General features: G+C 45.2%; 1 protein-coding gene across 1 annotated transcript in view; it reads left to right on the top strand.

Annotated features, from left to right (window-relative positions):
* The window catches only part of tmem67 (transmembrane protein 67), a 495,060-nt gene that overhangs the window by 176,741 nt on the left and 293,868 nt on the right, over positions 1-24,451 (top strand). Inside the window, exons 10-12 of the mRNA XM_085992667.1 lie at positions 15,469-15,555; positions 17,716-17,781; positions 19,630-19,783. Of these exons, the coding sequence (XP_085848793.1) occupies positions 15,469-15,555; positions 17,716-17,781; positions 19,630-19,783 (307 nt within the window). The remainder of the gene's footprint in view (positions 1-15,468; positions 15,556-17,715; positions 17,782-19,629; positions 19,784-24,451) is intronic.

Raw genomic sequence — 24,451 nt, 5'->3', positions numbered from 1 at the left:
GTTCGTTTATTTTATTTTTTCTTTCTTCCTTCTGGCCTCGACCTCTGATAACTTCGCTTCAGGGATGGATCCCCATGAGGTGGTGCAGACTGTAGGTAAGTTCGGATCTGCTCGTCGCCAGTATTATGTCCGTGTATAATTGAGACACGGACTGCAGGAGTTGGTTATAACAGGTCTTTACTGAGTGGAGACAACCTGGAACTACTATGCAAAAGTTACTACACAGGCTTATATACAGGGGTGGTCACTACTGGTACTGCAGTATACAGGGGCTGCAGAATATAGTTCCTTCTGCAAAGTACATACACTACAATAACCCTTGTCGCCCAGTAGCCAGCTTTTAACTTGCCATAGTGGTTCATATACAGGTGGAACAGAGGACTGCCGCAGAATGAAAGAATTATGACTGTTGCCAGGATAACGGGTGTTCTGCCCTCGCAACGCGCTTCTATGCAGAGCTAGACAGATAGCGAACAACTCGATACCTTCCAATAAAATCACAAGGCTTGACTTTTCTTGTAACGCTTTACTGAACGATTCTAATTGTAAAACTGAAATACAACACAGAAATGGAAGCACACATTAGTATACAGGCGCATAACTGATATGTATACACAGATTTAGGTACGCCTGAGCAACACAGTACATTTAGTAAACTGGGAGGCATTCTCTTTAAATTAGCCCTGTACATAGTGTATGAAAATACAGCTACTAGTTAATCAGCTAGGCAGAGAAAAGTTACAACTAAACATTTTCTACAACATACAGTGCACATTAATCATCCATAGCATTCTAAAATACTTACAGACAAACAATTTCCAAGACTCAAGCATGGGGACAATACAACTGCCCAGAGCCTGCGCTGCTGTAGGAGCACCGTGGTGTAGGTCTGTGTCCCAGCGAGGGCTCCACGAGGACTACGTAGCAGTCCTGTGGGGAGCGTGATGACCTCATCACGCTCGGTAGCGTTGTCCGCGCTTGGGGCGTCACGTGATGCGCGTGGTCGCGTTTCTGGCCGTGGAGGCCGAAGTCGGGAGCGGGAGCTGGAGGCCAGGCTGAGCCGATGCTTGCCGCGGGAGCGGAAGATCGCGTCGCTCCCGGCGGCTGGTAGATGCGGCCAAAGACGCTAGGCCGGGCTGTGCCGGCAGCCTTTCTGGAAGGCCGAGTCGGGCCGGCAGCCGCCTCACGCACGTCACGTCGTACGTGCCGTGACGTCAGCACGCTACGTTGTACGTGACGTGACGTCAGCACGCTAAGGCGCGTCTTAAAGGGGCAATGGCCCTAAAAGGTAAGTTAAAGGGGCAACGGCCCCAACAGGTAGGTTATACATATATAAGTAAGTTAAATACATACAGTGAGGTTAAGTTAGAGGGAGAGGCAGCACAACGGGCATTCACCTGCATGATGCACTGCCTGTAGTTGCACATAGCTGTACGTTTAGGGAGTGGAATCCCTTTTGGTTGATCAAAATGGCCGTGTGCAGATGAAGAGCATGCAAGGCAATTTTTAAAAAATTCATTCATGGGATGTGAGCATCACTGGCAAGGCCATTCAATGTCCGTGTATTCAATGGCACTCTTCGTCATGGGGAAGCTTTCAATCAGTACAAACCCTCGTGCTCACTCTGCCTGCTTGTCTCTGGCAAGAGGCAATGAGATGAATGTGTTTCTCTTTGTATAGAGAGTCTCAGTGACCTCCCTTATACAGCAGCACACTGCAAACTGCGAGATGTTACTTATATCTCTAACAGCAGCCTGAAAGGAGCCAGATGCATATAAGTTAAGAGCCACAGAAAATGATGTCCTTGACCTGCTTTGAGGCTGCAGTTGTGGCTGCACCAGTTGGCAGATTTCAGTCACAACCTCTTTTGTGAAGCTTTTGGTCCTTGCTGAAGTTGAAGTAAGAGAATTGTTCACGGAGGACCCTTGGCGGATATGACCTCCAGCTGAGTGCCTTTCTCCCCCTCCTCCTCCTCCTCCCTTTTCTAGCGGCTTGTCTTGTTCTGCGTGGCCTCTCTTCATTCTCCCAGTCATGCCTCGGTTTAACATCTGTTCCAAAACACAGCACCGATGGCAATGCAGTATTCTGTCAGTACAGTACAGCACAGTACACACTTTAAATAACAGAGGCTTCCCCAACTCATTACTGGAGAAGTCCTTTTTTTGTAATACTTCATGTGGAAGAAGTAATTAAGGAAGTCTTAGGGGGGGATTTTAACTCGAAGCGCACAATGGGCGGTTGGTGGCCAGAGTGTGTCTGCAGCCTGCCCATTGTTACCACTATGAGGCCCGAGCCATTTTGAGGGTTGGGGCTCATTTACATGCAGCCGGTTGTGGAGGAAAGAACATTGGCCAGATCACACTGACAGTTGGAGCCTGGAGAGGTGAGGTGATTTCCCTCCCCTTCCCCCTCTCCCCCCTCTTTCCCCTCTCTCTCCCCCTCTTCCCCACCTCTCTCCCTCCTGGCCAGAGTGTTACTCACCCCACCACGCCCCCCCGCCCCGCACCCATGACTCCAGTACTCCTACACCCAGCAATCATCCTCCAAATCCCACCAGCAACATCACAGTGCTTCCACACCCCAAGACAACTTCCCTGCTCTTCTTCAAATTATTGCCATGGGATCTTTTATGCCCATCTGAGAGGGCAGACATGGCCTCAGTTTAACATCTCATCTGAAAGATGGCATGAAAGACATTTTTTATAGTGCATTTAACATAGTAAAATGTCTCAAGGCGCTTAACAAGAGTGCTATCAATAAAAAAACATTTTTTGACACCGAGCCACAGAAGGAGATATCAGGAAAGGTGACTAAAAGCTTGATAAAAGAGGTAGGTTTTAAGGGGTATATTAAAAGAGAAGAGAGAGGCAGAGAGGTTTAGACAGGGAATTCCAGAGCTTAGGGCCAAGACAGCTGAAAGCACGGCCGCCAATGGTGGAGCAGTTAAAATTGAGGATGTGCAAGAGGCCAGAATTGGAAGAGCGCAGAGATCTCGGAGGGTTGTAGGGCTGGAGGATGCTACAGAGATAGAGAGGACGAGGCCATAGAGGGATTTGAAAACAAGGATGAGGATTTTAAAATTGAGGCATTGTCAGACCGGGAGCCAGTGAAGGTCAGCAAGCATATGGGTGATGGGTGAGCGAGATTTGGAGCGAGTTAAGATACGGGCAGCAGAATTTTGGATGAGCACAAGTTTATGTAGGGTGGAAGGTAGAAGGCCAACCAGCAGAACATTGGAGTAGTCAAGTCTAGAGGCAACAAAGGCATGCATGAGGGTTTCAGCAGCAGATGAGCTGAGGCAGGGTCGGAATCGAGCGATGTTACGGACTAGAAGTAGGCAGTCTTGGTGATGGAGTGGATATGTGGTCAGAAACTCGTCTCAGGTTCAAACACAAAACCAAGGTTGCGATTGGTCTTGCTCAGCTTAAGACAGTTGCCAGGGATGGAAACAGTGGTCAGGGAATGGAGTTTGTACTCCTTAATTACTGCACTGGAGTGTCAACTTAAATTTTTTTGATCAAGTCTGTGGAGTGGGACTTGAACCCACAATCTTCTCACTCAGAAGTGAGAGTGCTACCAATTAAGCCACAGTTGACACCTTGTAATATTGTACATTACATAATATAAAATAGCATATCATGTAATTTTCCATAAGCATCCAGGGAAATCAAGTAATTAAAACAATTCCTTCTACATAACATTCCCTCTACTTAATTATAAAACACATAAATAAGCCCACTAATTGACCTAAAATACAAAATCTACATTATTCATATTTTCTACAATTATTGACAATTATTCCTTATTTCAAGACAGACAGTCACACACAATGGCCGGATTTTTCCTTACCTAGGCAGGTCGGAACTGCATTCTTCTTATCATCCTGCTCCTCAGAACGACTTTCAGTTAAGGCAGGCCTGCACGTTCCTGGCCCTATTAAATGGTGTGGGCCTGATGATGTCATCGATGACTAATTTCCAGCGAGGATATTTAAAGCAGCCTTTGTCACGGGGTTGGGGAGCCACGGGGCCGTGAAGATACGGGGCCGTGCTCTCCGGGCAAGGTAGGTTCTGGACCCAAGTGCAGAAACCAGGCTAGAGGCAGGTAGACAATCTTTAAGGTACTTTACTAGATTCACACATAACTAGATTCATACAAGGAACACAACAATATACATAGAACTCGAGACAAGTTACAAAACAGCTAGTCAAGAATAGGAACTCAGGACAGCTTCCATGAGGCAACCTACTTGTCCAAACTGAGCTGGGATAAGCTTACCACAAGCGCAACCAGCTTGCCGAGACGAGACTCGAGACAAGCTATCACAAGGGGCTGCCACAGGGGTAACAGGCTTATCAATGAGCTCAAGACAAGCGCCAACATGGCAACACGCTAGTCCAGCCCAGCACCTTATCAAGACTAAGAACAACAAGAACACAGACTTAGATACATCTTAAATACAGAGCTCGAGATACGCCTTAAATACAGAGCTCGGGATACATCTTAAATACAGAGCTCGAGATACACCTTAAATACAGAGCTCGAGATACATCTTAAATACAGAGCTCGAGATACACCTTAAATACAGAGCTCGAGATACATCTTAAATACAGAGCTCGAGAGAACCATGGCAACCAGCTAGTTAAAGCCAGGAGCCACAGAGCAAAGGCTAGTCCCCGGTTACCCGGTTAGGACTAAGCAAGGAGAGAAGCAACCACAGAACTTATATACCAAGAAAACCAGGTGAAACCCATGAACAGCTAACAGGCCGTTAAGAATTAACACAGGAGGCTAGGAACAATTAACAAAGGGCTAGAGCCAAACAAGTGAAGGTGCCATCTAGAGGCTACAGAAGGAACTGACTGGCACCCTCACAGCCTTGGCCACATCGCATTTGAACTTTCATCTAGGAGTGTGCAGGGATGATATATCATGATCTGGTTATTGCTAAGACTTGCAAAGATAGCTTCACAAAGACAGAGGGCTGCACCCAGGTTTTCAGATGACTCACTACATATTCTTGTAGAGGGAGTCAGAGCACGCAGGGAGGTCCTCTTCCCTGCTGATGAGTGGAAAAGACCTCCCCAGGGGACAAAAAGAGCCTGGCTCCAAATTGCAGAGGAGGTGAACAGCATGGATGTGGTGAGGCGGACCTGGGCGCAGTGCCGGAAATGCTTCAATGATCTCATGCGATCAGGAAAGGTGAGTGCAAAGCCACACTCACCTTCATCCTGCTGTGCCTGTCACCGCATCCCCATCACTCAGCCTTCCCAAGCCTGCTCCTGCACATCATTACTTACACCAACATACCTTGCATGTCCACCCATCCCTCTCTCTCTATGTATATACTCGCATCCCCCTCTGACTAACCACCCCTCACACTCGCCCTCATCCTAATGCAAGAATACCAACTAACACCAAGCAAGGAGGCCATTTGACATTGGCACTTTGGCATTGGCACCACACTCCCTCATAATCATCCTCTACAGATATAACCCACACATTCCTTACACTCATGCCATTACTCTCACTCAGACTTCTCTTCTTTCCCTCCTTGCAGGAGAAGCGAACACACAACAGGGAGAGGAGAGAACTGGAGGTGGCCCTCCATCATCCGGCACTTTGACAGGAGCAGAGGAGTTGGCCCTGTAGGTGTCAGGAGTTGAGGAGCTGCTGGCGGTAGGAGATGGAGAGAGGGGGACCTCTCAGCAACCTGTGACAGAATTACATCTCATGCAGCCACATGGCATACAGCAGTCACTCATATGGGGACTGATGTCAGCAACCAATGAATGTTCATTATGTCTGTAAAGTCTGTGGGTTGTATAGCGAAGTAATACACAGACTACAAGAGTAACTTTAACAGACTTTACTATTCGAAGGTCAGGGCGAATCTGCCCAATAAATTCTGCCACAGCACTTATATACCGGTGTGGTCACCGTCGGTATTACAGTATACAGCAGCCAGGATAAAGTAGTGCCACACCTAAAATAGTTCTCTTAAAGGTGGACGGTTACATACAATAGTTCTCTTAAAGGTAGAACAGTTACATACACTACAATCCTCCCTTTTTAGCTTACAACATACTTATTCCCCATTAAACATAACCTCCTAACATATATCCAACTTTATGTTAAAACAGTTCACAGATGTAATCTCTGCGGAAACAGTTCACAGATTCAGTCTCTGCGGGAAACAGTTCATAGATTTAGTCTCTGCGGGAAACAGTTCACAGATTCAATCTCGGTGGATGCGCCTTCCGTGCTTCTTGACTCGGTCCTGACAATGCCTCAGTGGTGCAGCAGTTCCCCGTGGTGGAGTCGGTTCACGTTGCTGGAGTGACTCATCCAATAGTCCTTCACTGGACTTAACAGCTTGAACTTCCGTCCTTCTGAACCAGCATTGTTGGCTTGTAAAACTTGAGTACCTTGGGAAGTTTTCTACTTCCAAACTGATTTGGCTCCGTTCGCAGGGACCCCGTGCGTGATCTAATAGTGATGATGATGGTCCAGATGATCATCATCTTCTGCTTCGTCTTTTCCTTTTCTGCTTCTTGGAGACTCTCGGGGCTCCATTGTCAGCTGCCAGCTGCCTGCACAGTTCCTCCCGTAGTAGCGCCACCATCTCCCGATGTTCCTTAGACTTTTTGTGATTCATCAAGGTTTCTGCACTTTGGGAGTTTTCATCACAAGCTGGGCAGAACAGGTCCTCGTAATATTCGGTGTCGCTCAACAGGTCATGGTAATATTCGGTGTCGTCCTGAGCTAAGCCAGCGGGAGGGTCTTCTATTTCCTCCTTGCCCAGCTGAACGTTAGCCGACTTTTGTTCTAAATCCCGACATCTGTCCTGAAGAGACTTCATCATGCGTTCAGCTTCATCCCGCTTTTTCTGGGCTTCCTGCAAGTCTTTTACTAATGACCTCATTTGTGATTTCAATACTTCAACTTCATTCGGAGATTGATTGATCGGACCATTCAATCCCTCTACTGAAGTAGCTGTTTCAGCATTCTGTTGTTCTGCATTGACGTGAGGCAGCGTACTTTCGGCATCCAAGAGCGGCTCTGCTGCAGTCTTCTCAGTCTGTGTTGCCACCTCAGCTATTTCAATAACCTTTGAGAGTTCCGAACCCCTTTTCTTTGAAGATTGAGGCTCGTGTTCAAGTTTTTCCCATTTCAGGGTCTTGTCCCTCAGCATATGAAGAAGTTGGCTGACTGTTAACTCTTCTGCCATCGTCCGTTTCCCATTAGCTGCAGGGCTGTTTATAAACTTGCCCTGGGGCTCCTTTGCTGTTTCTACTTTGCCATCATCCGCAGCCTCCACCATTCGAATTTCCACAAATGAATCGTCCGGTGATGCTGCACCCAACTTCAGTAGGAGCTCGGAAGTCATGTCGACCAAATCAGCCTTTTCTGCCTGCAACCTGCTAACAAGCGCCTTCAGTTGCTGCACATCTTGTTCCACCAGATTAGAGCACACACCTTCAGAAACCGAATCAGCTTTGATTCGTTTGGCCTCCTCTCGCAGACGGTTTGTGTGCTCCTGCTCCCTTTTCTCCCTCAGCTGCTTCTGTTGTCTTTCCAGATTCTCCCATTCGGTGTCATAGAACTTTTTCATTGCTTTCATCTCTTGTTCGAGACGGCAACTCAATTGCTCTAATTGCTGTCGTAATTTGAAATAAGTTTGAGTTCGAGCTCGGTGTTCCTCAGTAATGTATATGTCTGTAAACTGAACAGACTTAGAATTCTCTGTCAAACTATGTTGTTGTTGTTCAGTGGAGTTCTGTTCTGAAACTTTGTTCTCCTCTGGAGCATAAGCCTTTATGCACGCCTTCGTTTTTCCAACCTTAGTCAGCAAGTCCATTTTAGCCTTGTCTTTCATACTTGGGCTGGACTTATCGTCATCCATTTCAGAGTCTGAGCTGATTGTCCGCACCGAGTCCTCACTCGTTATTGCTTTTAGGTAATGCCATTCCATGTCTATTTTCTTGATCCACTCCCGTCCTAGAAGTGGTGGTCCTCCCTCAGGTAGTACATATAAGTCCATTCCTGGGTGTTCTTTGCCCCTGTCTCTCACCTTGACTCTTATCTTTCCCATGGGGTATACTTTATGCCCCATGTATGTCTGCAATACGAACTTGGTATCTCTCAAGGGTATATGTGAGAATAGCCGGTTGTAATCCCTTCGATCTATGACTGATAGGGCTGATCCAGTGTCCAACTCCATTTTTACTTGGACTCCGGCTATTTTTAGCATGACCCAGATAGTTTGTAGGTCAGCTTCCTTACTCACATTGTGAATTCTCAGACTACCCAGTTCCTGGCCGTTTGGGTCTGAATCCGAATTCGGTTCATCTGAACTCTTCTCAGCCACCTTGTGTACTTTGTTGTACTTTTCCTGTGATGGTTTTCTTTGGTTGTTGGTCTTCTTCCCTGACCGGCATACTTTAGCTATGTGACCCAGTTTGCCACATTTTCTACATTCCTGGTTTTTAAACCAGCATTGGTTCTGATCGTGTGTTGTCTTCCCACAACGATAACATTTCGTTGTACCCGAAGTAATTTGATCCACACTGAGTACCGCTGCCTTTAGCTGCATTTCCGCAGTTCCTTTCGCTGCGGCTTCGTGTGATGCTGCAATAAGAACAGCCCTCTCAAGTGTAAGGTCGTTCTCTTCGAGCAGTCGCTTTTGCGTTCCTTCCTTCGACAACCCGCACACGAACTTGTCTCGCAATGCCTCTGTCAGATTTCCTCCAAACTGGCAGTATTTCGCTAATCTACGCAGTTAGACCAAGTATTCCGCGTTGCTTTCCTCTTTCCGTTGCGTTCTCGCATAAAATTTGAATCGTTCCGCCAACATCAGCAGTGTGGGGTTCAAGTGATCCTTCAGAACAGCAACAATATTATCGAAAGTCTGATCCGCCAGTTTAGCTGGTGATAGAAGATGCTTCAATAACCTGTATGTCTTCGCGCCCATCGAGTTTAGCAAGGTTATAGCTTTATCATCATCTTCTATTTTATTGGCCTCACAATATATCTCGATACGTTCTACGTACGTGGCCCAATCTTCCACCTCGGCATCGAAGTTGTTGATGTTACCATGCTTAGGCACCTTCACTATCTCCCAATATCTTTCTGCGAAACAACAGGATTTCTCTTTAACTTTTTAACTTTTTCTTTTTTTTTCCAAAAATGGCGGTTTCCCGCGCTTGTCTTCTTCCCCGCCTACTGGCAAAATGGCGGTTTCCCGCGCTTGTCTTCTTCCCCCCCTACTGGCAAAATGGCGGTTTCCCGCTCCTGACTTCTTCCTCTGGTGGGAGGGGTAAGCTTTGCCCTCGGGCGACGACCGCTGGTTTACGGGGTTTGTAGCCTGTGCGCCGGCTTCAGTTTATTCTGAAGCGCGCGCTAGAAAAGCCGATCGCGTTCCTTGTTCCCCCCCCGCCTTCTTCTTTTCGGCAGGGGCAACCGGCGCTGGGGACAACCAGTTGGCGTCGGACAGATCCAGCTCCTGGTCCTTCACGGCAGCTGCTGCAAGCCGCTGGCCGGAACCTCGCTCGGTCTCTCTTTCGGGCTCTGTCTCTCCCGCTCGCGCGGCTCTCGCTCGCTCTCTCTCGGGCTCTGTCTCTCCCGCTCGCGTGGCTCTCCCTCAGCGGCTTTAAACGCCTCTCCCAGACCCCCCGCAGTCCGGTCCTTTCCTCCCCGGCTGCGGCTGATTCTTCGCGGGTTATTTAGTTATTTATTTATTTATTGCCTCCGCGCCTTATGATCCCGGTCGCAGCGCCTCGCGGCCTCGGTAGGTGCCCGGCCTTTTTCGCTCCAATCGCGCCTCCCAGCCCTCTCGCAGTCCGGTGCTTTCCTCCCCGGCTGCGGCTGAGTTCTCCGTGGCTTATTTATGTTTATATCTTCCCGCGCCTTACGATCCCGGTCGCAGCGCCTCGTGGTCGCGGTATTTGTCCGGCCTTTTTCGCCGTCGCGGTCTAGTCGTCTCACGACGCTCCCCAGCCCGCTTGTACCGCGGCTTCTGCTCCACGCTGCCCCAGTCTCAGCGCCTCTGGGCCCGACTTCTGTCCGGCTCCTTTCCCCCTCGACCGTGGTCGAGTGCACCGCCCTTATCCTCCGTTTATTTGTTTCTATTTTCCCTTTACTCACAGTCACCGTGGCCGACTTGCTTCTCGTGTTGATCGGCTCACTCACCACCGTGGCAGAAGGGACAATCCGTGCCTGTTGCTGATGGAAGACTTCGTGTTTGAAATCTTCCTCCTTTCTTGGTCTGCAGACTCGAGTTTTCTCTCAGCAAAACGACGAGGGCGGGTGCCTCTTCTCGACGCTCGTTTACTTCTTCAGAAGTATTGTTGCCGCAGGGTAAGATCGAACTCGTCGCCACTGTAAAGTCTGTGGGTTGTATAGCGAAGTAATACACAGACTACAAGAGTAACTTTAACAGGACTTTACTATTCGAAGGTCAGGGCGAATCTGCCCAATAAATTCTGCCACGGCACTTATATACCGGTGTGGTCACGGTCGGTATTACAGTATACAGCAGCCAGGATAAAGTAGTGCCACACCTAAAATAGTTCTCTTAAAGGTGGACGGTTACATACAATAGTTCTCTTAAAGGTAGAACAGTTACATACACTACAATGTCCATAATGGTATTGTTACCCATTCTTAATATAACATTTCTAAATCATCTCTTTACTCTCTCACACGTTCATTAAGAGCCCCCGCCGCCCACCGCCCCCCCCCCCACCGCCGCTGTCCAGTCGGAGGAGGAAGAAATAAGGAAACATAGAAGATAGGAGCAGGAGTAGGCCGTTCGGCCCTTCGAGCCTGCTCCGCCATTCAATGAGATCATGGCTGATCATCCAAATTCAGTACCCTGTCCCTGCCTTCTCCCCATATCCCTTGATCCCTTTAGCCTCAAGAAATATATCCAATTCTTTCTTGAATATATTTAATGAACTGGCCTCCACCGCCCTCTGTGGCAGAGAATTCCACAGGTTCACCACTCTCTGGGTGAAGAAATTCCTCCTCATTTCAGTCCTAAATGGCTTACCCCTTATCCTTAGACTATGACCCCTGGTTCTGGACTCCCCGGCCATCATAAACATCCTTCCTGCATCTAGTCTGTCCAGACCTGACAGAATTTTATAGGTTTCGATGAGACCCCCTCTCAATCTTCTAAACTCCAGTGAGTATAAGCCGAATCGACACAATCTCTCCTCATACGTCATTCCTGCCATCCCAGGTATCAGCCTGGTGAATCTTCGCTGCACTCCCTCCATGGCAAGAACGTCCTTCCTCAGGTAAGGTGACCAAAACTGCACACAATACTCAAGGTGCAGTCTCACCAAGGCCCTGTACAACTGTAGCAAGACATCCTTGTTCCTGTACTCGAACCCTCTTGCTACGAAGGCCAACATACCATTTGCCTTCCTAACCGCCTGCTGCACCTGCATGCTTACCTTCAGCGACTGGTGCACAATAACACCCAGGTCTCTTTGCACTTCCCCTTCTCCCAATCTATTGCCATTCAAATAATAATCTGCCTTCCTGTTTTTGCCACCAAAGTGGATAACCTCACATTTATCCACATTATAGTGCATTTGCCATGTTTCTGCCCAATCACCCAACCTGTCCAAATCGTATTGGAGTTTCACGACATCCTCCTCACAGCTTACCCTCCCACCCAGCTTTGTGTCGTCTGCAAATTTGGAGATATTACATCCAATTCCCTTGTCCAGATCATTAATATATATTGTGAACAGCTGGGGTCCTAGGACCGATCCTTGCGGTACCCCACTAGTCACTGTCTGCCACTCGGAAAACGACCCGTTTATTCCAACTCTTTGCATTCTGTCCGCCAACCAGTTCTCTATCCAAGTCAATACCTTGCCCCCAATCCCATGTGCCTTAATTTTGCACGCTAATCTCCTATGTGGGACCTTATCGAAAGCCTTCTGAAAGTCCAAATACACCACGTCCACTGGTTCTCCCTTATCTATTTCACCAGTTACATCCTCAAAAAATTCCAGTAGATTAGTCAAGCATGATTTACCTTTCGTAAATCCATGTTGACTTTGTCCGATCCTGTCACTGCTTTCCAAGTGCTCTGCTATTACATCTTTTATAATAGACTCTAGCATTTTCCCCACCACCGATGTCAGGCTTACCGGTCTATAATTCCCCGCTTTTTCTCTACCACCTTTTTTGAATAGTGGGGTAACATTAGCTACCCTCCAATCCATGGGTACCGTTCCAGAGTCTATTGAGTTCTGGAAGATGACCAGCAATGCATCTACTATCTCTAGGGCCACCTCCTTAAGTACCCTGGGATGTAGACCATCAGGCCCTGGGGATTTATCGGCCTTCAGTCCCATCAATTTTCCTAACACCATTTCCCTACAAATACTGATTTCTTTCAGTTCCTCCCTTTCATCAGACCCTATGTTCCCCGGCATCTCTGGGAGGTTATTTGTGTCCTCCTTTGTGAAGACAGAACCAAAGTATGTATTTAGTTGGTCTGCCATTTCCTTGTTTCCCATTATAAATTCCCCTGATTCTGACTGTAAGGGACCTACGCTTGACTTCACCAATCTTTTTCTCTTCACATATCTATAAAAGCTTTTACAGTCAGTTTTTATGTTCCCTACTAGCTTACTCTCATATTCTATTTTCCCTTTCTTAATTAATCCCTTTATCCTCCTTTGTTGACTCCTAAACTGCTCCCAATCCTCAGGATTATTGCTTTTTCTAGCCAATTTATATGTCCTCTCCTTGGATCTTATGCTATCCCTAATTTCCCTTGTTAGCCACGGTTGAGTCACCTTTTTTGTTTTATTTTTATGCCAAACTGGGATGAACAAATTCTGTAGCTCATCCTGTTTGCCATTGCCTATCCACCGTCAACCCTTTGAGTGACATTCCCCAATCAATACTACCCAACTCGCTCCTCAGACCATCGTAGTTTCCTTTATTTAAATTGAGGACCCTTGTCTCTGAGTCAGCTACTTCATTCTCCATCTTAATGAAGAATTCGATCATATTATGATCGCTCTGACCCAAGGGGCCTCGTACAACAAGATTGCTAATTAATCCTTTCTCGTTACATAATACCCAGCCTAAGATGGCCTGATCTCTGGTTGGTTCCTCGACATATTGGTCCAGGAAACCATCCCGTAAACACTCCAGGAACTCCTCCTCCACAGTATTGTTACTAATTTGGTTAGCTATATGTAGATTAAAGTCACCCATGATGACTGCTGTGCCCTTATTGCACGCTTCTTTAATTTCCCTTTTAATTAATGCCATCCCCAACCTCCGCCTTACTGTTTGGAGGTCTATATACCACTCCCACTAATGTTTTTTTCCCCTTAGTATTTCTCAATTCTACCCATACAGATTCCACATCATCAGAGCTAATATCCTTCATTACAATTGTATTAATCCCTTCTTTAACCAGTAATGCTACCCCACCTCCCTTTCCTTTTTGCCTATCTTTCCTGAATATCGAATACCCCTGGATGTTGAGTTCCCAGTCTTGGCCATCCTTGAGGCACGTTTCCGTAATCCCAACCAAATCATATTCGTTTACCTCTATTTGCGCAGCCAATTCATGCACCTTATTACAAATGCTCCTCGCATTAAGACACAAAGCCTTCAGGCTTGTTTTTTTAACGCTCTTAGACCTATTAGAATTATTATTTATTGTGGCCACGTTTGATTTAAACCGTTGATTTCTCTGACTGCCACTTTTGTTTTTCTCCTTCCTATCTTTTGCTTCTCCTCAGAGGAGCCTCCAGCCTCTGAGGATGTGAAGAGCTAAGGGAGGGTGGACTGGCACAGGACAAAAGATTCATGACAGCTGCCAGGGAATTTGGCACACACATGCATGATGATCTTTCTATTGTTGCAAACCATTGAGGGAGTGGAAACCCTTTGCGGTTCACAAACACTCCTGGGTAATGATGGGGTGCCCTGATGGCCACATGTGTGCAGTCGATGAAGCCCTGCACCTGTGTGAAGCCAGCCAGAGTGGCAAAGCAGAGCACCTGCTCAGTGCTGCTGTTGTGCCTGGTTGTGCTGCTGCCGAGGCTGCTCTTCCTCCAAATCTGACAACCAGGATGAGACGATATAAATGGTTCCCATTCCGCTGGTATATATCTCAGTTGAGGAATAGAGGTTGCAAGCGCTCAGTCAAAGCGGCCAGAGGATATTCCAAGGAGGTCACCCTGCAGATGGATTTCTGCTTGAACACTCACAAGATCAGTAGAGTTGCAAACTGTTTCCCAAAACCTCAAAGCACTAAGTTGTGACATCTACAACTCAGCCATGTTGTAGGACCACTTTTAAGGTGCTGCAGCAGCTGCCAACAACCCGGCACAATGCAGCTGGCGTGTTTGTCGGACGACGGGCAACACGCAGAAAATGTTCCAAAATCGGAATAGGCAGTTAAAATAAGATTATCAAGGCAGTTAACAAGCTGTTAACTGCCTTAAGTGCCTCTCCTGCCGTTTGGTGTTGGGTCTGATCGGGACTCGCAGACCCGACACTTGGTAAAGTAGCTTGGAGGCAGGATGGCGGCAGGTTTGCAAGCCGCTGTCAATCATTTAGATTTTTACTCTCGACCCGTCTCCAAACCCACCCTCTGAGCACCGGCAAATTCGCGGCCACAGTTACAAAAAGGTACATCATTATTTTTATTCATGAGCAATGTCATAGTAGGTCAGTTAGTAGTATATTAATAGTCTTAAATACCGACAGCACCTCAATTTAAAAATCCTCCTTCTTGTTTTCAATCCCTCCATGGCCCCTCCCTATCTCTGTAATCTTCTCCAGCCCTACAAGCCTTCGAGATCTCTGCACTCTTCTAGTTCTGGCCTCTTGTGCATCCCCAATTTTAATCGCTAAATGAAACAGCCCATGCCCACATGCAGCAGGACCTGGACGACATACAGGCTTGGGCTGATAAGTGGCCAACCCTAAACCTCTCCGCCTCTCTACCTCTCTTTCCTCCTTTAAGACACTGCTTAACACCTGGCTCTTTGACCAAGCTTTTGATCATCTGCCTTAATTTCTCCTTATGTGGCTCGGTGTCAAATTTTGTGTGATAACGCTCCTGTGAAGCACCTTGGGATGTTTTACTACGTTAAAGGCGCTATATAAATACACGTTGCTGTTGTTGTTGTCTTGCGTATCGCATTCCCTGTCTTCTGGAAGTCCATATAAACAACATCCATAGACATTCCTCTATCCACCATGCTATTGGCCTCCTTAAAAAAGTCAACTGGATTAGTCAGACATGTCCTCCCCTTCACAAATCAAGCTGGTTCACTTCGATCAGCTGATACTTGTCCAAGTGCTAAGCTCTAATGCATGGTACCTTCAAACTTAAACACAAGCAAGTGTTGTAAACTGTGATTGTGATTTCTTGTTCCTTGTTCTTTATCATTTATGTTTTACTGCTTACAGCGTATGGAACTACAGTTTGTTATTGCCAAATACGATGCACGTGGTTATTTTCTTAATTGGGAAAAAGTAACTGGAGGTACTCTACAGGTAAACTTCCTAAAATATTTATTATATAAAGTATGGTTTGAGTGCTTTTCTCTTTTAAGTATTCACCAAAAGAAAAGCCTGTTTGATTTCAAATTCTAAGTATTGATGTATCAAAAAAATTCTGAGCTGATTAATAGCTCAATGATCTCCAGTTAAATTCTATCAGAATTATTATCAAATTATTAGTCAGTTAATGAGACCTATTTAACCCAATTAATGTTTTTCCTTCCTTTTAAATTAAGCATTTTAAAATAATATTTCCTGCATAATTTTGTGATTTTCCTTTAGATTGAGAAAAACACTGCCAGTAATATTTCCAGTTTCCAAAATGCATATGTATGAGATACAATATTAAAGTGAATATTTATATTCTTAGACAAAAGCAAAATACAGCGAATGCTGAAAATCTGAAATAAAACCAGAAAGTGCTGGAAATACTCAACAGCATCTGTGGAGAGAGAGACAGAGTTGACATTTCAGGTCGATGTCCTTTCATCAGAACCTTTGAAAGGTCATCAAACTGAAAATATTTCTCGCTCCACAGATGCTGCCTGATCTGCTGAGTATTTCAACAACAATAGCTTGTATTCATATAGCGCCTTTAATGTAGTAAAGCGTCCCAAGGCGCTTCACATTGGGGGTTATAAGACAAAAATTTGACACCAAGCCACATAAGGAGAAATTAGGGCAGATGGCCAAAAGCTTGGTCAAAGAGGTAGGTTTTAAGGAGAGTCTTAAAGGAAGAAAGAGAGGTAGAGAGGCAGAGAGGTTTACAACAACAACAACTTGTATTTATATAGTGCCTTTAACGTAGTAAAACGTCCCAAGACGCTTCACAGGAATATTAAAAGATAAAAAATTTGACACCTAGCCACATAAGGAGAAATTAGGCAGGTGACCAAAAGCTTGGTCAAAGAGATAGGTATTAAGGAGCTTCTTAAAGGAGGAAAGAAAGGTAGCGAGGCGGAGAGGTTTAAGTAGGGAATTCCAGAGCTTGGGGCCTAGACAACAGAAGGCACGGCCACCAATGGTTGAGTGATTATAATCAGGGATGCTCAAGAGGGCAGAATTAGAGGAGCGCAGATATCTCGGGGTGTTGTGGGGCTGAAGGAGATTACAGAGATAGGGAGGGGCGAGGCCATGGAGGGATTTGAAAACAAAGATGAGAATTTTGAAATCGAGGCATTGCTTAACCGGGAGCCAATGTAGGTCAGCGAGCACAGGGGTGATGGGTGAACGGGACTTGGTTCGAGTTAGGACACGGGCAGCCGAGTTTTGGATGACCTCAAGTTTACATAGGGTAGAATGTGGGAGGCCAGCCAGGAGTGCGTTGGAATAGTCAGGTCTAGAGGTAACAAAGTCATGGATGAGGCTTTCAGTAGCAGATGAGCTGAGGCAGGGGCGGAGACGGGCGACGTTACGGAGGTGGAAATAGGCAGCCTTAGTTATGCCGCCGCGGATGCGTATTTCCAGCATTTTCTGGTTTTATTTCAGATTTCCAGCATCCGCAGTATTTTGCTTCTTGTTATAATTGCTCGTGCACGCTCCTGATGGAAATTCCTGATACTGCTCACAAAATGCAGCACAGTTCAAATTTCAGAATAGCAGCAGCAGCAGCTAGGAACCAAGAGCAACAGTGAGGGACAAATTAGGAAAAAATAACAATGAATTTCTGGGGAAGTCGTTTTTTCCTGGATTCCACAATAAAAACATAGCCACATTTTTTTTATTCGTTCATGGGATGTGGGCATCGCTGGCAAGGCCAGCATTTATTTCCCATCCCTAATTGCCTTGACCTTCTTGAACCGCTGCAGTCCGTGTGGTGAAGGTACTCCCATAGTGTTGTTAGGGAGGGAGTTCCAGGATTTTGACCCAGCGACAATGAAGGAATGGCGATATATTTCCAAGTCAGGATGGTATGTGACTTAGAGTGAAACTTGGAGGTGGTGGTGTTCCCACACACCTGCTGCCCTTGTCCTAGACGGTAGAGGTTGCGGGTTTGGGAAGTTATACTGGCGTATACCACGTATAGCAGGTAAATCGCGTTTGCATGAACGCACCCACTGTAAGCGGTGGTGACTGTATATATCTATATGTGTGTTTGTGTGCGGTTTGTCTGGAATTTTATGTGTATTATTTATACATTGTTCTTATTTACAGTTGTGCCCAGATACCATGACTAGGCTGAATGCTGCTTATACCTTTGGAGTCACATATCGGCAAAGAGTGAGTATGACCAATTTGTATTTATTAATAATTGATGACAAAGTTCTTAAGCTTTATTTCATCTACGGGAATAGTAACCGAAGCCTGTTTGTTTCACACTGTTCTGCAACATTAAACAGTTAACCATGTAAGAAAATGAGTATTATTGTACAGCAGTGAACATTTTCTACCTCAACTTAGCATTTCATAATCTGTCTGAGAGCAAGGTAGACTAAGTAAATTGTTGTAATTTAACAAGAATCTCAAAAATGTGACACATTTGGTATGGTAACATGCTCTCTCCTACCACATGTTAGATATACAGTATATAAAAGTTAAACTTAAATGGTCAATTGTATTAGTCATTGCACTGTGACACAGTCTGTTAGAGCTCCAATATGTTGCACCATGGAGCAGTTTTACACAGATTTACATCTGTAATACCAGGGAATTTTCAAGTGGAAGCTAAGTATCTCCCCACAGGAAGGGTGGTAAATTGGAGCGAGTTTCCCATTTCTCTTTTAGAAATCTGTGCTGACTGGTTCAAGTTAATGCACATTTCTCTAAGTGCTTATTAATTTCACCTCGTATCAAGGAGGTTAGTTTACTAACAACTGAATTAAGACAAACTGGCCTGTAATTTCCTGGATTATCCTGGTTTCATTTTTTAAAGAGGAGAGTCACATTTGCCACACTTCAGTCCTCCGGCACAATTTTCCTTTCCACAGGTTACGAAAATTACATTCAGAGACTCCACAATTTCTTCCCCAGTTTTCTTCAGGATCTTTGGATCTAAAGCTTCAAGTCCTAATAATTTGTCTACCTTAAGCTTGAGTAAACTCTTTAGTACAATTACACTTTAAATGGTATGCAAATTTACATTTATATAGTGCCTTTTGTGACCCCAGGACATCCCCAAAATACTTTTTTTTTAAATTGTACCTAATATATTTTTGAAGCGGTGCAATAAAGTTGCCAAAAAAAGGAAATACTGCTCATAGGCCATAATTTGGAAAATAAATCGTTTCTAAAATTGTGTGAATAAGATCGACAGAACTGCTGATGAAAGGCCATCAACCTGAAATGTTAACTCTGTTTCTTTCTCCACAGATGCTGCCTGTCCTGCTGAGTATTTCCAACATTTTCTGGTTTTATTACAGATTTCCAGCATCCACAGTATTTTACTTTTGTAACCTTGCCAAGAGGGTAAAAATGCAGCTGGAAAGGAGGATGTTAAAGAGGTGTTTGATGACATGTAGAGGGGTGGAAAGGCAAAGATACTACGAAAGGGAGTTCTAGAGTATGGGGATGAGGTGGATGGAGAAGCAACTGCTGATGGTAGAGTGGGAAACAACAAGCCAGTACAGGAGGGTGCGTTCAGGGATGTGGGCCTGGAGGAATTCATAAAAATTGAGAGCGGTGAGACTGTTGTTGGATTTGAAGGTGAAGACGAGAATATCAAAGTTGATTCTCTGGGACACAGGAAATCAGTGGAGCTTGGTGTGTTTAGGAGTGATGCAGACCTTCGTGTGAGTGAGAGCATATATGACGAGCAGAAGTGGGAAGTTGGCAAGAAGATCATTGGAAAAATCCAGTCACAGGGTGATTAACACATGTATTGAGGCATTGGCTGTCAATGTAGTGCAGGCGAAAGATAAAACTCTTGTTGACAAATCAGGTGTGGGGGAAGAAGCTGAACTTGGGGATCAAGCAATGTGCCAAGTTCCGTACCACTAGATTAAGATTTTGAAATGGATGCTATTAAAGAAACTCAAGTGCTATAATTCCATGCAACAATTATTTTGCCTTCTAAGAAAATTCCTATACATTGTATTCATTTTTTACTTGTTTATTTTCTTTATTGGACAGTGTACACTTCCTGTTTCCAAGCTTTTATCTAAATATGACGACACACACTTTTATGACGTTTACATGCTTTACAAAGAAAATGGTGAGGACAAACTGCAGCCTATTGCAGTGCGTAATTTAAACCTTCAATATAATGGAAAATTAGTAAACCAAGGTAAACATTATATTCCTATATAGCCATTTCTTGTTGAATTACCCAGGTTTAATTTGCGAACTCTTCTGACTTAGCTAATGCAAAAGCAAATGCAAATTGTTGTGAGTCCAGTAGAGCAAATCTCTTCTGAGGCAAGAATCAAAAATTATTGGTTCTCATTTGTGAGACACTTCTGATTTTTGGAAGAAAACATTCCCTCAAATACATGCTGTTTTTAACTGCAACGAAAGTAACTGAAAACTCTGTTTTCTCAGCTGACATTTAAAAAACAATATTACTCATCCTTATGTTTTATTCTTAAAAGCTTTATTGCAGTATAACCCAATATGTGTTTGAATAGGAACAGGAGTAGGCTATTCAGCCCTTTGAGCCTGTTCTGCCTTTCTATTTTAAAGTAATAAACTGCTCATATTTTATTTGATCATACGTTATTTGGCTGAATACATGAAGGCAAAATGCATAAGGTATATGAATAAGAACATGAACAGAAGTGAACAGATGTTACCTTTGGGCAAACACTCCTAATGAGTTAATCTGTTAAGTTTATAATTTCCTACATTTGGAAGGATTTTAGCAAATGAATCAAAATATTAATTTCCTAAATTTTAGTTGTGTTTCATTTTAAATTCCAATGACATAAAAACAAAAAACAAAATTTTCTGCCATCATTTAAAAATGAGCACAAATTGTGTGGAATTATATACTTTAACCTTTGGCATAGGAGTTACTAGTGGAATAAATCTTGATATCTTCTGTTGTGTGTAACTGATTATAATTGCTGTGACCAAGCATTTATTACTAATAATAAAAACAGAAAATGCTGGAAACACTCAGCATCAGGAGTGAAATTAGGAAACATTTCTATACACAAATGGTGGTAGAAGTTTGGAACTCTCTTCTGCAAATGGCAATTGATGCTCGATCAATTGTTAATTTTAAATCTGAGATTGATAGATTTTTGTTAACCAAAGGTATTAAGGGATATAGGCCAAGCTAGGTCACATATCAGCAATGATCTCATTGAATGGCGGAACAGGCTCAAGGGGCTCAATGGCCTACTCCTGTTCCTATGTTCCTAGAGAAACAGTGTTAAGATTTCAGGTCAATTACCTTTTTTTTTATATTCGTTCATGGGATATGGACATCGCTGGCAAGGCCAGCATTTATTGTCCATCTCTAGTTGTCCTCGAGAAGGTGGTGGTGAGTCACCTTCTTGAACTGCTGCAGTCCGTGTGGTGAAGGTACTCCCACAGTGGTGTTAGGGAGGGAGTTCCAGGATTTTGACCCAGCGACGATGAAGGAACAGCGATATACGTCCAAGTCAATGTGACTTGGAGGGAAATTTGGAGGTAGTGGTGTTCCCATGCACCTGCTGCCCTTGTCCTGCTAGGTAGAAGAGGTTGCGGGTTTGGGAGGTGCTGCCGAAGAAGCCTTGGTGAGTTGCTGCAGTGCATCTTGTAGATAATAATAATAATAATAATTGTTAGATCCGTGATTCTTTAAATAGGATGTTTCCCCAAGAACTACACGGATGCTGTAACTTAACAATCAACAGGTATTTACTGGAGTAGAGTAGTCTCAAGACTGAAGTACAGAAGCCTGCTCCGGCTTTATATACAGGTGTGGTCACTGCCGGTACTACAGTATACAGGAGCTGTAAAACAGTTCTCTCTTAAAGGTACATACACAACAATTCCTCCCCTTTTAGATTAACAGTACCATAACATTCATTTAACAATTAACATATTTAACATGCAACATTAACTGAAAATAGTCCATTTATAGATTCAGTCTTTGGGGCGGCTTCCTGATCCTTTCGGATAGCGCCTTTCCTGAGGTTCTTCTTTTTTGTGCGGAGGCGATTCTGGCCCCTTTTCGTCGGTTAGTTCATCGGTTTCCACTGCTACTGGTTCGGAGGTAGATGCTACCAGTATGTCGGGTTCATCCCCAGGTACTCGAGACATGGGGTTGACTCGTTCCTGTGACGCTAAGATCTGATCGACGTGGCGTCTCACAATGTTCTCCCCGACATCCACTGTGTACATTAATGGCCCCTGCCTTGTGCATATCGTTCCGGGTTGCCATTTCTCTATTCGGTAGTCACGGGCCAAGACTGGTTGTCCTACATTGAAGCTCCTTGTCGGCTTCTCATTGATGTGCTGGAATTGTTTATCCTCAACATTTCTTCGCACATTGGGTCTGAGCAAATCCAGACGAGATCTCAACCTTCGGTTAAAGAACATCATGGCCGGGGTCTGGTTGGTAACTGCATGTGTCGCATTTCTGTAGGCTAATAGGAAATTGTCCACCTTATGCTGTCGTGGAATTTCATCGTCGCACATGGCCTTTATCGCCTTTTTAAAGGTTTGTACGAACCTTTCAGCCAATCCATTTGTGGCTGGATGATACGGGGCGGATGTGTAATGCCTTACCCCATTCCTTCTCATAAATTTTCGAAATTTTTCGGACACAAACTGTGGTCCATTATCAGAGCAAATCTGCTCTGGCAAGCCGTTCCTGGCAAATATTGTCCGTAGGACTGCAATCGTTTTCTCTGTAGTGGATGAGGACATTTTTATCACCTCATGCCATTTCGAGTGAGCATCCACTGCTATTAAGAACATTGAGTCCATGAATGGACCAGCAAAATCAATATGCACCCGTTGCCATGGAGAGGAGGGCCACTCCCATGGGTGTAGAGGGGCATGTGGTGGTGCATTTTGGACCTTCTGGCATCCTGAGCAGCTCTTGGTTAGGTCCTCGATTTGTTGATCGATCCCCGGCCACCACACATAAGCCCTAGCAAGGCTTTTCATTTTCACCCCTCCCAGATGACCTTCATGAAGCTCATTTAGCACTCTCTCCCTTAACTTGGGTGGAATCACCACTCGGGATCCACACATCACTGTCCCCTGGCATACTGACAGCTGTTCTCTTCTGGATGAGAATGCTGGCAACAGTGAGTCGCCATGTGTTGGCCATCCCCTCACCGTCAAATCATATACCCGAGACAGTGTCGGATCATTGCGGGTCTCCTTCTCTATATCCGCGTTCGTTACTGGCAATCGTTCAATTATTGACGAATAAAATATCTCGATAGGGTCCACTGCTGGTGCTTCCTCCACAGTAGGCAGTGGCAGGCGTGATAGCCCATCAGCGTTTCCATGCTGTTTCGTGCCTTTATATTCTATTTCGTATTGATTCGCCCCGAGAAACAGGGACCATCTTTGTAACCGTTGTGCAGTCATCACTGGAACGCCCTTCTTAGGATTAAAGATGGAGACAAGTGGTTGGTGGTCAGTCAGCAAGGTGAACTTCTGCCCATGCAGATAGTGGTTGAATTTTTTTACTCCCCATACTAGGCTGAGGGCCTCCCTGTCAATCTGGGCGTAGTTGCGCTCGGCTGAGGTTAGTGACCGAGACGCAAAGGCTACTGGCCTCTCCCACCCGCCTGGGAATTTGTGCGACAGCACCGCTCCAATACCATAGGGTGATGCATCACATGCCAAACGAATTGGTAGTGCTGGGTTGAAATGGGCCAACACCTCTTTTGATGTGATCAATTCTTTACACTTCTGGAAAGCTCGTATACGTTCGTCATTCCACTTCCATGGCACCCCTGTTTGCAGTAGGGTGTTCAGTGGGTGTAATACCATGGACAAATTTGGTACGAACTTATGGTAGTAGTTTACCAGCCCGAGGAACGACCTCAGTTGTGACACATTTTCCGGTGCTGGAGCCTTGACTACTGCCTCAATCTTTTCAGGGGACTTATGTAACCCCTCTTCATCGATGACGTGGCCACAATACGAGATCTGCTTCTGGAAAAACTCGAACTTGTGGCGATTAGCTCGTAGCCCATATTCCTTTAATCTGGTGAGCACCTTCTCCAAGTTGGCGAGGTGATCACCATCATTTTCGCCCGTGACCAGGATGTCGTCCAAATGACACTGGGTCCCTGGAATCCCTTGCAGGACTTGATCCATCACCCTTTGCCAAATAGCCGGAGCTGATGCTACCCCGAACACCAGCCGGTTGTATTGATAGAGACCTTTATGAGTGTTGATCATGAGGTATTGTTTCGAGGCTTCTTCTACCTCCATTTGCAAGTACGCCTGGGCTAGATCAATTTTGGTGAAGCGCTTACCTCCAGATAGCGAGACGAAAATATAAGAACATAAGAACATAAGAAATAGGAGCAGGAGTAGGCCAATCGGCCCCTCGAGCCTGCTCCGCCATTCAATAAGATCATGGCTGATCTGATCCTAACCGCCAATCTACTATCACAGAACCATTTTCTGAATCTAACAGAATTAGACCCATGAAATAGGAGCAGGATCAGGCTACATGGCCCCTGGGCACGCTCCGCTACCCACAGGGCCATGTCCGATCCGAACCTAGACTCATGTCCAAATTCCTGCCCGCTCCCCGTAACCCTTAATTCCCTTTACTTCTAGGAAACTGTCTATTTCTGTTTTAAATTTATGTAATGATGTAGCTTCTACAGCTTTTTGGGGCAGCATATTCCATGGACCTACCACCCTTTGAGTGAAGTAGTTCCTCCTCATCCCAGTTTTGAAAGAGCAGCCCCTTATTCTAAGACTATGCCCCCTAGTTCTAGTTTCACCCATCATCGGGAACATCCTCCCCGCATCCACCCGATCCAAC

Source organism: Somniosus microcephalus, chromosome 7 (genome assembly GCF_052327205.1).
Source record: "Somniosus microcephalus isolate GS21.2 chromosome 7, FLI_Smic_1.0, whole genome shotgun sequence".
In the NCBI taxonomy this organism is placed as follows: Eukaryota; Metazoa; Chordata; class Chondrichthyes; order Squaliformes; family Somniosidae; genus Somniosus; species Somniosus microcephalus.
Note: the sequence above shows the minus strand (reverse complement) of the source record. Positions and strands in the feature narration are given on the sequence as shown.